This window comes from Cydia fagiglandana, chromosome 6 (assembly GCF_963556715.1).
Source record: "Cydia fagiglandana chromosome 6, ilCydFagi1.1, whole genome shotgun sequence".
Lineage (NCBI taxonomy): Eukaryota > Metazoa > Arthropoda > Insecta > Lepidoptera > Tortricidae > Cydia > Cydia fagiglandana.
The window spans coordinates 12,267,203-12,280,809 of record NC_085937.1 but is presented as its reverse complement, the minus strand read 5'-3'; the positions used below and the strand labels follow the sequence as shown (position 1 = coordinate 12,280,809).

Sequence of the window (13,607 nt, the reverse complement as noted above, 5' to 3'; positions counted from 1 at the left end):
GCCATCAAACTTCACAGTTTGGCGAGTTTTTATGTTATTTGTACAATGTATTTTAGTGTATTATGAATAAATAAATTAAAAAAAAAAAAAAAAAAATATCACATGTTCGACACACTTCGTTTTAAATATGTCCAAAGAAACTAGGAGAACAAAACGTTCACATATTGACTCTAAAACCGAGAAACTGGACGTAGCGCCTAATACTTACTGTAAATATTACGACTCTACATATTGTACAGTCATCAGCAATAGTATCTTACATAACTAGGGCCGCAAAAATATATGACGCGCTCTTATTGCGCTCCAAATAAGAACGTGTCACATATTTTTGCGGCCCTAGTTGTGTAAGATACCATTGCTGATGACTGTACCTATTTATGCCCCACATTGTATGCAGTCCAATTAACCCAATTAGCTAAAATAAAAGCTAAAAGTAGCTAAAAGTAAATTAGGTCGTGAGAGTAAGGTGATCTGCGTAGTGTATGCACTCGGCCTCGAGACGCGTATTAAAGCCACGCGCCGTCTGTGCATAATGCACTAGATACCGCAAGACACTGCACTTTCTTAAGGTGCAACACAGTGTGTTGTGTACCTAGGTTACGATCTACCGTGGGTCGATCGCTGTGAGATGCCTGCAAACACAAAGTTCGCTATCCGTTCAAAATACCATATTGTAATCTCTTTTCCATAATTTTGATCAATACCTGTGGAGGCTGTGGGATGAAAAGTAACTAGTACCTAATAATACATACTTGTTATTAGATAACCAGTTCAGTTCAGTGTTCGTTTTAAAACTTATTTTTTATAGATTTTACAGATTATTTTTGACTTCAGTAGGCGTGCTATTATGTTCAGTGCAGTGCAGGTATGCAGTTAGGCTTATTTTATGAAAGTTTGTAACTTGCAAAACAAGCGGCAGCTCAGCATTTGTATTATCCCTAAAAGGCCTAAAACACAAAATTTACCTTTTGACTAATAAATAAAAATAAACATCAAACTGTACCCATATGAAGGTATTATTGTATTCAGCAAGAACATCACAAGAACTAGGGGTCTTGTTCATTTATAATTTTGACAAATGGGTTGTTACTTTTTATAATAAAAAAAACTCTACACTCTAAGTACCTGTCTGGTTACAAAACTGTTGAAGTAGGTAAGCCATTCTACAAATAGCGCTGCATCTTAAATCTATTGACTGACCTTGACCTAATGCAGTTAGACATAGAGGGGGTGTTCAGAATACGTGATATAAGTATATGCGTGAATCACTTATATATTCTCTGCAGCTATATTTGGAATCCATCAAAATGACAATACTCGGTAACGGCCCAATTCGAAAAATGCTTATAAGATATCACAGCGATACGATACCGATCTGTCAGTGTGAAAACTGACCTTTTTGGTTGGAGAAATGTCACTTTTGACACCGACAAACAAGTATCGTTTCGCTGTGACATCTTATAAGCTTTGTTCGAATTGAGCCGTAAGTATATGTGCCAGAAATTTTCCGTTGTAGATCCCTGTGAAAACAGATTTCTATTTTGACCATTTCTAGTCTGTTTAATCACACAAAGGATTATACGCTTAGGAAATGTGCTTAAGTACTTATCAGCTCTTATCTGGCCACACATTCGCTCTCCGTGAATGCATATTTCCATTTGTTGTTACTCCACTCGGTTTACTTTTTATGACCAATCACTGGATATAGCCACTCTATGTTTTATTAGTCTCCTGCATTCCTCTTTTTATGTTTTTTGGATTAACGGTGAAATAAAATTAGGAATTTCCAGTTTTGGACCCTTGGGAGCCATTAACGGCGTCTCACAAAGGAGATAACGACAGGACCAATGTATTTCACGTCTTGAATGCGAGGATTGTATCTCTTATTATAAGTTATAGAGTCAATGTGGACCTATTGACCTATCGATTCAATCCTGTGGGAGTGCGTGTATATACAAGTAAGGGAAACAGTTTTTTATCGTATATTAAGCTAGCCTTACGTATATCAATGTCTCTTGTAACGATATACCGACTCTATTCAATGAAATAAAGTTTTCACATATCGATTCATTTTAGATAATTTCTAAAGGATATGCAGATTTCATTAATACTTAATATAATACCGACAGCAAAAAGTTTCAGTTAAAACCATTTTCATACAGTAAACTTATTGCTAAACCATAAAGATTTTCCTCAACAGTTTTAGGTATGTACTTATATGGAAGGTAGATTTTGGAGCCGTTCTCATATACAATTTATTGCCTGTAATAAAATCGTTAGAACATTAAAGTTGCCAAATTCAGACAGGAAAATGTTTAGCGGGTATTAGTTTTGGTCACAGAGTAGAGGTACCTACTGCCCCTACTGGTATCCTAATTCGTACGCACTAAGAAATTACTAGGTAAGTACCTACTTTCATTTCAAACTCAGATTTACAGTCATGATGTCAGAAAGCTCTCGTCTTTTTATTATTAACTATGTGGTTGTCATTACACAGAAGTTAGTGTTTTAGTCTAGCCAGTCTAGGTAAGTAGCACATAAATGAAGTCCATGCAATTTGAAATCGGAGACGTAGGTAGGTAGGAAATCACATTTCAGCAGATAGCTATTTCAATGCTACAGCAAATAGGTACACTATACCTACATGGAACTAGACAGTTTAGGTATAATATTAATATTGAATAATATGTTCACAAAACAGGGTCAGGGTACTTAAATGACGCGCAACGTAGTGTGAAAAATAAATTATGGATAAAAAATAAAGTTAGAAACCTTGATGCCACAACAAATAATTTTCTTGATATTGCCTCAGATTTTATCGTATAGGTACGAGTATATTGCGTAAATAAATGCGTACGTCATCGTCATATTATATTGTGCAGTGCAGTCAGGTCGTGCATGTTTCAGCCTCCACAGCGTCACGGCGTGGAGATTGTATTGCGCCTCCCTATACGTCACGGCCCGCTCCGGTGGCCGCCGCACACGGCCACACGCTATTGTCATTAGCCACTCATCACTTCTATAAGTCACTCATCACTTATATAGGACCTACGTTTACGAGCTATATTTTATTACTTACCGTGCTGAGAAGTTGAGAACCTACACATGCGGGTGGCCGCTGTTTTCCGATTGTATTATTCGCGATACGAGTTTTTTTTTTTGTAATTGAGTAATTGATTTGAGTCAAAGGGTCCTCGCTAGAGATACGGGCGGCCGTTTGCTCTTTGATTCAGTAAGAGCCGTGTTGGTATATAGTGGATTGCGGTGTCTGTTTAGTGGTTTTGGACAGGTTCCCACAATAGTACGGGTGAACCTGCCCCAAGTTGTAGGTAGTTCGCGATACGAGTATTATACGCCCTAATGTGTCATGATACTCATGATAATAGTGAATTTAGGTATGCGTATTAAACTTTAAGATTAATTATTTTTTAACTGCAGGTCAAAATCAATTATACTGTGTCGCTTAAATATTTACATTTACAAGTTAACGTACCTAATCCGATCCATCAAGTAATTTTCTATATATTTAGCAGCTTAATGTTATCTTGTAAGTACAAGGTAGGTACTTATGTGGTTCTCAAAAGTGGCTCTCTTGGCGACGATGACTGCTTCCTATCATGCGTCTCGTCTGCTCACTGACTTATGTCACTAATTTTTACATTTGCTCAATGTAAAATCGAATCGAATGTTTAACATAGGTAGGTTAGCATATCGACCTCGGCTCATATTACTTTTCACTACATAATTATGTGCCAACTTCTCATATATTAAGAGTAGGTAGACACTGGCTTTTCACTTGTATAATAGTAGCCCAATGAAATAAAATCCATCCATCATGCAGTATAACAGTAGGTATCTCCCAAATAATTCAAACGGAGAAAATTATTCACCGGCTGCAGGAATCAACTGAAAAAAACCCGACATCCGATGCGGTCGGGAATTTGAATTCGCTTAGGAAACAAAATATAAGGAAAGTTGATAAATTGATAATAACACAAACTCGATCAAACAAGTGGATGCTGCTAATGAATCAGTAAAAAAATATGCATATTTTAACCAAGTTCAAGGTAATATTGAGTTATAATTTATATTTAATTAATTCAACGTTATAATTTATAACGTCAATGGGTAGCTAGTAGCTAGGTAAGTACCTAATGGTACGTAATAAATAGGATAGTTAGGATAGTTTACAACAATTCCATCTTTATTTTATTACACCTTTAGGTACCTATATATAAGAATTTATTACTTATTTTAGTAGGTAGTATAGTAGGTAATTAACCTGTTAAAATTATTTTGCCTTCCTAATTCCGCTTTATCCTGTCTGCTAAAACAAACGGGCGGATTATAGCAGGAATAAATTAAATCTCTACATCATTCGGATCTTAGCCATCTTATTTATGTTAGGTATTTGCTGGTAGGTACCATATAGTTAGGTAATAAAAAATTGTAAAGCGGTGGTACTTTATTTTTAATTTCAAAGATATGCTGAATACCTGCTCTTTCGCCTTTGTATAGGTACTTACCTCTATTTCTGTAAATTTTATGTAAAGTACTTACAATAAAGTGTGTAGGTACAATAAAGTGATTACTAATACTACTACCACTAATACCTATGCTAGCATTTTTTTATAAACAAGATAGCGTTCTTAAAATTAGCCACTTATATACCTATCTATGCCTATTTACTCTGCAAGATTAGATTACGAAGGATAAATTGTCAAAAACCATTGTTTGCTCACAACTCTCACATACAAATACACATTTACATACCTAATACAAAGAAACCGCCTAATGCGTATATTGCGTATGTATTTTTATGAACTCTTTGGTGCTACCCGAGTGTTTGTGGCGGTGGCGGGCCAATTAATGCATCTGTCGTATCGTATACTAGGCATTCGTGAAAAATACGAGGCGCCAGGAAAATCGAGAGACGAAGCGCGGGCTGTAGAGCCGTGACGTCACGAGAAAGCCGAGGTCTCTATATATACGGGGCAGACCCTCCCACCGGCATCAGTCGCAGGCTAGCAGTCGATCGCTCAGCTCACGCCGCTCGCTGCCCGCGCATTGATACTCCTCGGTTATCGCTCACTCGCGCTCGCGCCTCCGTCGCACGCACTCGCGCCATGACCGTCTCTAGCAAGATGAACAGTGTTTCCCGCCAGTCGGTGCTCAGCCGACTCGGCCCTGGTGGACTTCTCTATGCCGCTAATAAAATTATTGCGGTACGTTTCTATTTGTGTGTGGATTTTATCAAGTGATGTCTCGAATAGTGTTTAGATGCAGTGAAACGTGATATTAGATGGTTGTTTGACCGAGTGTGTTTGGTTGTCCACAGGTCGCTGTGCCTGGCAAGGATGAAGACCGCTGGCGTGGCAAGGAAGACGGCGCGCTGTTCAAGCGCTGGCGCCGCTCCTCGCCTGACGCCGCGCCTCCTGCCGCCCCCGCCCAGCCATCGGAGCTCCTCAAGTTTCTGGCTATTGTAAGTATCTATATACTCTAATTAACAATCCATATTCTATTATTGTATACATACCTTACCAAATTAGAAATTACTTGGACACAATTATTAGCTAACCTTTAATTACTTAGAAATTGATAATGAAAATTATGTTCCCACATTTTTATTACACAGTTATAAAAAGGAAATATAATATTAGATATATTTTTAGCGGAATACTTTTGTACTTTTCACTTTAAACTAATGGTTAATTTCCTTGTTTACAGAATGCGCTAGAGCTATCAGCCCCGGCATCAGACGCGTTGCTGAAGTCCCGTTCTTCGGAATGGTTCCAGCTGGCGGGTCACCCCGGGTCGCTGGCGCCCGCGGGCCCCGGCACCGTGTGGAAGCGCCGCTCGCCCGGCGACCACCCGCACCACAACCCAGAGCGCGACGCCTACGAGGCGCTCGCCGCCTGCCCGCACATGCGCTCCGCCATCCCTCGCTACTACCGCGAACTCGAGTACGGCGGCGAGAGCTTCATCGAGCTCCAGGATCTCCTTCACGGCTTCCGCGACCCCCACGTCATGGACGTCAAAATGGGAACACGCACCTTCCTCGAGGATGAAGTCAGCAACGCACGAGCTCGCGCCGACCTCTATGAGAAAATGGTCCGCCTGGACCCCGACGCGCCCACCGAGGCGGAACACGCGGCGCGCGCTGTCACCAAGCTGCGCTACATGCAGTTCCGCGAGCAGCGCTCGTCCTCCGCCGAACAGGGCTTCCGCATCGAAGCCGTCAAGCTCCCGGGCGAGCCGCCCCTGACGGACCTGCAAAACGTGCGCGAGCCCGACCAAGTGGCGGTGACCGTGGCACGTTTCCTCGGCAAGAATGACCGCGCTCGCCGCGCCATAGCTAGCCGCCTCCGTGAAATCCGAGACCTGTTTGAACGCTCAGATTTCTTCAAGAAACATGAGATCGTCGGTAGCAGCATTTTCATTATTTATGACGAGGAACGCGCCGGAGCCTGGTTGATCGACTTCGCTAAGACTAGGAGCGTACCCGACGGCGCGGAAGTGACCCACCGCGCGCCTTGGGAGCAAGGCAACCACGAGGAAGGCTTTCTTTACGGATTGGATAGACTGATAGACATTATAGAAACGGCCGACTTGCCGGCGCGAGACGACGCGGCGGCTGAGCCCGACGTGTCTCGTTGAACGGCCGGCGGGAGGACCCTGATGGACTCGCCTCGCGACGACAGTCGCTCGCTCACATGAGCCCGCGTGCAGCGTTCCAAGCGCCCGAGGTGCCGCAAGGAGAAGCACACAAAATTATATGCTATTTGTGAATATGAGAGAATTGCGATTTATACTTGATCTAGTCCCGTTTTGTATCGATATAAAAAAAGCTTAACTTTTAAACAGTTGTTTTAATACCTACTTAAACACCTACTACCTAATTTAAACCGACTTACTAAATGAGAAGATCTAGTAGGTAAGGTAAACGTCCTAGTGCTCGACATGCTAATTCAGTTCACACTCCGCGGTCACCTCTATTGCTAATGACAAGTATAAAGATGAAATGATCTGGGACAGTGTCAACTGTCGAGCACTCGGACCATTATGCATGCGTATACCTACTAAAATCAACTAGGTACTTAATTTTGCTAAAGTATAGTAACCAACGCATGGTCTAACTATAAGATCCGATTGTAATTTTAAGCAACGAGAGACGATCAACATTGTACGTAAGTATGTCTACGACGCCTGGAAATATAATAGAACTTTTTGCCTATAATCAGAGACAAGTAAATAACAAAGATTGATCAAATACTTATTAATAAATACAAAATCTGCCGGCTGTTACCGTTTAATATTTCATAGCTAACAAATAGCTATACACACAGAAACGATGTGACAGTTCGAGCGCGTAGCGCCATCTACAACGTTGATGGGGAAATTAGGTTTCCTATAAAGATTATTATTTGTTTGTCTCTAATAAGGTAATAAGCCTTCAATTTTATGGCTCCTCTACACGATGGGCCAACGCCGGCCACTCCAAGGGACGCAGCCATGCGGCAGAATGAGATAGCAATATCACTTGCTCCCTCTAACGCATAAATGCGTCCCTTTGGAGAGGCCGGCGTTGGCCCATTGTGTAGAGGAGCCATTAAACACTAGCAAAGATAGATCGTATTAAATGATCGAGTTAGGATGTTATTCCACCTATCCAATTTCTTTGTCCAATGTGTATTGAGTCTCACATTCTTCTAATGAGAGAGTGAGACGCAATGCCAATGACATTGGACAGGTCAGGTAGAATAATACCACCCTATAGTAGAATAATACATGTCCCCGTGTGTGACAGATGAAGTAGATGGCGCCGTATGTGTTGTCGTCTAATTAACTTAATAAAATTGTCAAACGTAGTACGGAACCGTACAGGGCCATCTAGCTGTCAAATTGGACACCAGTAATAATAAATTTCATGGACCGTACCTATTACATATTTATGTGTAGTCTTTGAGATATATTGGTTTTTCGGAATAACACTCGGTGCCGAGCGCCCCGTTTCCAGTACAAAATGAACACACATACTAACGTGTTTTTGGTACTGAACGTGGTAACAGCTGATGTAGATGGCGCTATACATTACCATGCCAAAATTTGTCAGTTCAGTTACCACGAAACATGATGCGGCAAAAGCACCATCTTCTTCAGCAAATACCTACAGGGGCACGATGTTTTCTCAGTACACATGTTATGAATCTATGCGAAATTAATCCTCGTGGATGGTGCTGGAAGAGTAACTCTACTTCGGAAAGTTATGGTACCTACTTACAAACATTAATAAAGATATATTATGAATTTAGGGCCAAATGTAAAAAGTAACAGACTGTGGTACTGTCGTCAAAGGACATCCTAACTTGAGAGTATGAGGGAAGGCAACTCAAATTGCACCTCATAGAGCTACATATACAGGTTGACATTTGAGTTGTGATCTGTTTTTCTAACTCCATAAACAACGAACAATTTAATGCTACTCTTACTAAAATCAGACATATTTTTTGTTTATTTTACTTTTACAAGTGGCAATGTGGTATTAAACAGCTTTGTAAGATATTTCAAATGAAAAATGAAGTAAATTTTATTGCTAACTGGGACAAATGAGAAAATTTATGTCAATGACAGTTCCGATTCAATTTACTAATTTAAATATCCTAATAAGCCTTTGTAATATCCTAAATCCACTTATAAAAGTAAAATAAATGACTAAAAATAAACAAAAAAATTAAAAAAAATCTTAGTCTGATTTTAGTAAGAGTAGGGGCATTAAATTGCTCGTTGTTTATGAAGTTAGAAAAACCGTATTACTGATCACGGCCACAAAGAATAGATAGTATAGAGGGGTCCTGTCATTGTCAATTTTGTAGTCACGGTACATTTACTGCCATCTATCGACACACGATTAAAACTTAAAATAAAATTGAAAATGTATAAAATAATCAAAATATGTTTACGGATAAATGATTCTTAATTTATATTGTTCCCTACTGACCCATGTTCTTTCACTGATATGTGTTAAAATTGTTAAATACCAAACGGTGTCGTTAACGCCATCTAGCCGAGAATAGTAAAAAGGTAATGGCGCCATCTATTCGAGAACGACTTTTCCTTGGCCGTCCGAGGCACGTTTTTTTCTTAGACTTTATTTATCTTATACGGAGTTATATATATCTCTGTCACGGCTCACCATCCTGTATATGCAATGTAAAAATTAAACAAATGGTGCCATCTAATGGCCACAGTAGAAAATATTAGTGTACGTAAATTATCTTGCGTTCCGAAAGTGTTATTAGCTTTATTACAAACTACATGTCTCCGACATTCAGCGAAAATCCACTAGATGGTGTGGAAACCAAGTTTTTTTTCGATTTATATGGAGACGCCCGCGTCATTTGAGTAGTGATATCATGGAAACGCTTTTATAGTCTAACGTTTCGTGATATGCGTCATATGCGTGACATCAACGTGAGAACGTGACAGCCACGATGACACACTAAAAGCGTAACCATCATAGGACATAAAAGCGTAACCATCATAGGACATTGGAGGACACCCATCCAATCACCAGAAAAAAACTAGCTTTTTCTACAAAATAAAAAACAACAGTAAAATTAATCAATACATTATATTAACAGTAATAAAGAACATTACAGATACAATACGACATTATTAAGCCTAGTCTCCATATTGCGCGGCGGCCGCGCGAGCAATGTTCGACCGCGGCAAACCTGTATTTTGGCTCGCGAGCCGATTTTGGCATCACTTGAACTTATGCGCGGCGGCCGCGCGCGGCAGGCGATCCGATGATCGACCACATTAAAATTAAATCATAAAAATTAATTATTCGGAACGAAGTATAGCCAAATAGAAAAATGATCTGTGCGATAATCACGACATTTACTGTTCCATAGAAACTGTTTAGTGCCGTATAATTTAATTAAAGTACGACACTTTCATTATCCATGTATGCTGCCGCGCGAGCCTACTGAAATATATATACACCCGTCCCAACTGCGCGCGAACATTCCTTTGCCGCGCGTCGAAAAACCGATAATGAATGATTCGTCGCGCGGCGCGTTCGAGCGAACGAATGATCGAGTTGGCTCGCGAGCCAGCCCGGTATCCATTGCGCGCGGCTGCTTAGTGCGTGCGTGCGTGCGTGCGGCTGCTGATATGGAGACGGGGCTTTACTCATGTTCACCAGTAAAGTGTTTAGACAAAACTAAAGCAATAATTGTAATATTAAAAGTTAAAACTTTATCTATAAACTACTGGGTCTATTTATATGATTCTTATTCAACTCATGGGCGCTTTTCAAGAAAGTTTTAAAGTTACAGCAGCAGTTTATTGTCTAAAATTACGATTTGAGTCCTAATGATTTTATTAAATATGTGATATTTCATACAATCTTGTACGAAGATCACAAAAATACTAATAAATAAAATACTAATAATATTTGAGGCTCAATTTACTATTCAAATCAAATATATTAAATTTATTAACATAAATTATTTAAATTTAATCAGTATATATTGAAACTTCTTTGAAATCACCCAATGAATTGAACTGCAATAGCCCTATTAAAGAATTACAATAAACATGTCAATAAGATAAAATCAATAACATAAACTACGTGTCAACCATTGTTAGGTTCTTTTTCGCTTTCACTGTTCGGCAGCTGTTTACCTTTGTCGCGAAGCGTAGAGAGTTGAGAGTCTCACCAAAGCATTCATCGAATTGGTTGATATTGACCAACATGAGGGTTTTTGAATTGCCACCAAGGCTCGGCATCAGCAGGTGGGTTAGCTTTGAATTTCTGTACGGGATATGAGCCTGGTTGGTCTGCAGAGACAGAATGACTTTAGACAGCTCTGACAGAGATCTGTTGATGTGCTTCGTCTCGTCCATTCTCTGAGTGGTCTTGCCGCTCTCGGACCCGGCTAAGTCCACCAAGTTTAACTGGCTTGTGTACTTCTCTTTCCGTATTTCGTTGATCGCAGAAATCTTAATTTGCGTAACTGAATGAGACCTGGAGCTGCGCTCGTTGTTGAGTGTTGCGGCAGTTTGTCTGTTACGTTGGGCATATATCATCAGTTTGATAAAATCATGGGAGCTCTTAACTTCCTCTTCTTTCAAGTTTGAGACATAGAGGTCAATCCCTTTGGAGTTAACCATCTTGATGTCATGGCTTAGCTGGTCTTTGCACGAGTTCAGCAGATCATAAATTACTTCATTATAGATTTCCAGGAAGGATGCTTTTATGGTTAACTGCCAGCCCATTCTCTTTAGATCCTCCATACATGTGAACATGAAATTGAATGCTCGTGGTATAATACCATATTGGTCTGTTCCACAACCTCCTTCCATTGTGTACGTTTTTCCAGAGCCGGTTTGTCCATATGCAAAGATGCACACATTGTATCCATCAAGTGCTGACTGGATCATGTTAGAAACTTCCTCAAACACTGTCTCCTGAGTTGAGTGTGGTGTAAATATACCATCAAAGCTGAAAGTGTGTTGAGATTTGCCCTTCCTTGTTGATTGGGATAACGCATTCAACTCAACCTTTTCAACTTCTATAGTACAAGCATCCAGAACATTGAGATTAAACAATGGCTTGCTTGTCTCTGACTCTAATGGTGGTCGAACCCTGCAATATACTCTTATGTTACCTTTAAGATCCTGAATAGTGTTTCTCAGATCTCTTTGACCCTGGTACATTCCAGCTAAAATGTTCTGCAGTTTCTCTACATCAGCTTCATATGTCGATATCTTTTTTTTTGCTTCTTCATAGTCAACAGTAAGTTTATCATAATCTTCAGATAGAGTAGCGAGTTTTTCAGACTTCTCTCTCAATATCTTGGCCTCCGCCTGGAGGGCATTGTGACGCCGGGTCAAATCGTTGAATTCTTCCTGTAGTGTATCAAATTCAGAAGTCTTCTTATTTAAATTCAGAGTCACTTCTGCCAAAACTTTTGTTTTGCGTACCAATTCTTCATTTTCGCGTTTTTGTATTTCATGGTCAAGCTTAATACTATCCAATTCAGTTGTCCTTTCTCTTAAGTCATTTAAGGCATTCAGCAGTTTATCCTTTAACATGTCCTTCTCTCTAGTATTGCTTTCAACAGATTCTTTAATTTTCTCATAGTCATCAGCAACTTCTTCATGTTTGTATTTTAAGTCATTGTAATCATTCTTGATCACTTTGTGCTTCTCCAACAAGTCATTAAACCTTGCTTTGTAATCATAGGGTGGGATCTTTGGGGCAACTGTTGGAGGTTTTCTTTCAACTTTAGTAACTTTTGCTGCATTGGTGGAGGGTGCTGGTGCAGTAGCGGCCCTCTTGAGTCGTGCCCCAGTGGCGGAAGACGTTGCGCCAGTTTGGACAGCTGGCTTAGTGTGGTTCAATAGCAAATTCTTTTTGTCATCTGCGCTAAGGCCATTTACTGTTCTTGATATTGGACGTATATTGATGAGTCCAGGTCTATTTTCTTTTGCTGGGACCGGTAACTTAGGTATTCTCGACATCTGAAATGGACATAAAATTCTATATTACACACCATTTTAGAAAGAGATTAAATTTTAAATCTTAATATCTAGACCAAAAATGTGTTCTAAATTTAAGCATGGGGATTGCATGCCCAGTGTACTGGTAGACAACATAAATGAAGACATAGTATCAATCACAGAATACCAGTTTAGTATAGTAGTGGCCTACGCTCACCAGTTGGGATGAAAATAATAAATTAAATGAGCTTAATCTAATAGCTAGGAGGGAAACTTGTTAGAACCTGTTGCAATATAGTTAAAGTATTAACTGCTGCTGCTTATTTTTTCTCAAAAATAAAACCTAAATCAAGGGAAACTTAATTTATTGTTTTCTCACTTCAAGAACATTTTTTTATTGATAACATACAAAAATAGGTTCCTACGGGCGAGATCGATCGTTTGAAAGTATTAAACTACATGTGTACAGCCAAATCGTACAGTAAATGAAAGAAGCAGTTTGCACCGAAAAGATAATCGCTGAGAAATGCCTAACATGTATCCTCAGTTTCTGTGAGAACATGTCAACCAACACATACACTAATTATAATCATTTATAGATAATGTAAGGTAAAACACAAAATTTAAACTAAATACTCACTTTAATAACACATGTAATAGTTTTATTTTAAATATTTAACCACTACACTAATACACAAAACGACTGTTGTTCAGTTCTAATGTCGTAAACGGTTTCATTTTCAAAATTTAAAAGTGACGCTAGATTAGTGTTGCCAGTGTAATTAGAAGAATTAGGTATTTTATAGTAGGTGTCGGCATTTCTAGCCGATTTCAAAGTTTTCCTTATGGGTTTTGATTATACTTATAAAAAATATATGTTATTTTCTCTGTCCCTCAGTAGAAAATGCTCCGCAATCGGATGGATTAATTAATTTTAGTCGAATTAATTTAGAGGCGCGTGGCTCGGCTCGCAGCCTTAAGGCCTATAGATAACTGAATGGCTTCGAGACAAAGTATTTTTTTATAGTCTGGCAAACACAACTTGTTAGTCACATTAACATCCAGGAAAATTATACTGCCTGAAATAAAAGCTT

The 13,607-nt window shown here is 39.4% G+C and overlaps 2 protein-coding genes and 1 long non-coding RNA gene across 5 annotated transcripts in view; 1 reads left to right on the top strand and 2 right to left on the bottom strand.

The window, feature by feature from the left end:
• The window catches only part of LOC134665233 (inositol-trisphosphate 3-kinase homolog), a 111,422-nt gene extending 104,561 nt beyond the window's left edge, over positions 1 to 6,861 (top strand). For 2 of the 3 annotated variants that reach the window (XM_063522111.1, XM_063522112.1), the window contains 2 exons: positions 5,339 to 5,482; positions 5,728 to 6,861. In XM_063522111.1, coding sequence (XP_063378181.1) covers positions 5,339 to 5,482; positions 5,728 to 6,657 — 1,074 coding nt within the window. In that variant the 3' untranslated portion in view covers positions 6,658 to 6,861. Of the gene's footprint in view, positions 1 to 5,010; positions 5,226 to 5,338; positions 5,483 to 5,727 lie in introns of those variants that run through there. The other variant, XM_063522113.1, reaches the window with a different exon arrangement.
• The window catches only part of LOC134665252 (uncharacterized), a 183,528-nt gene that overhangs the window by 123,939 nt on the left and 45,982 nt on the right, over positions 1 to 13,607 (bottom strand). The gene's annotated exons all lie outside the window — the stretch shown is intronic.
• LOC134665232 (protein claret segregational) lies at positions 10,481 to 13,277 on the bottom strand. The gene is made up of 2 exons (XM_063522110.1): positions 13,154 to 13,277; positions 10,481 to 12,534 (listed from the first exon to the last, which is right to left on the bottom strand). The coding sequence occupies exon 2, from the start codon at positions 12,532 to 12,534 to the stop codon at positions 10,636 to 10,638; it is 1,899 nt and encodes a 632-aa protein (XP_063378180.1). The 5' UTR covers positions 13,154 to 13,277; the 3' UTR covers positions 10,481 to 10,635.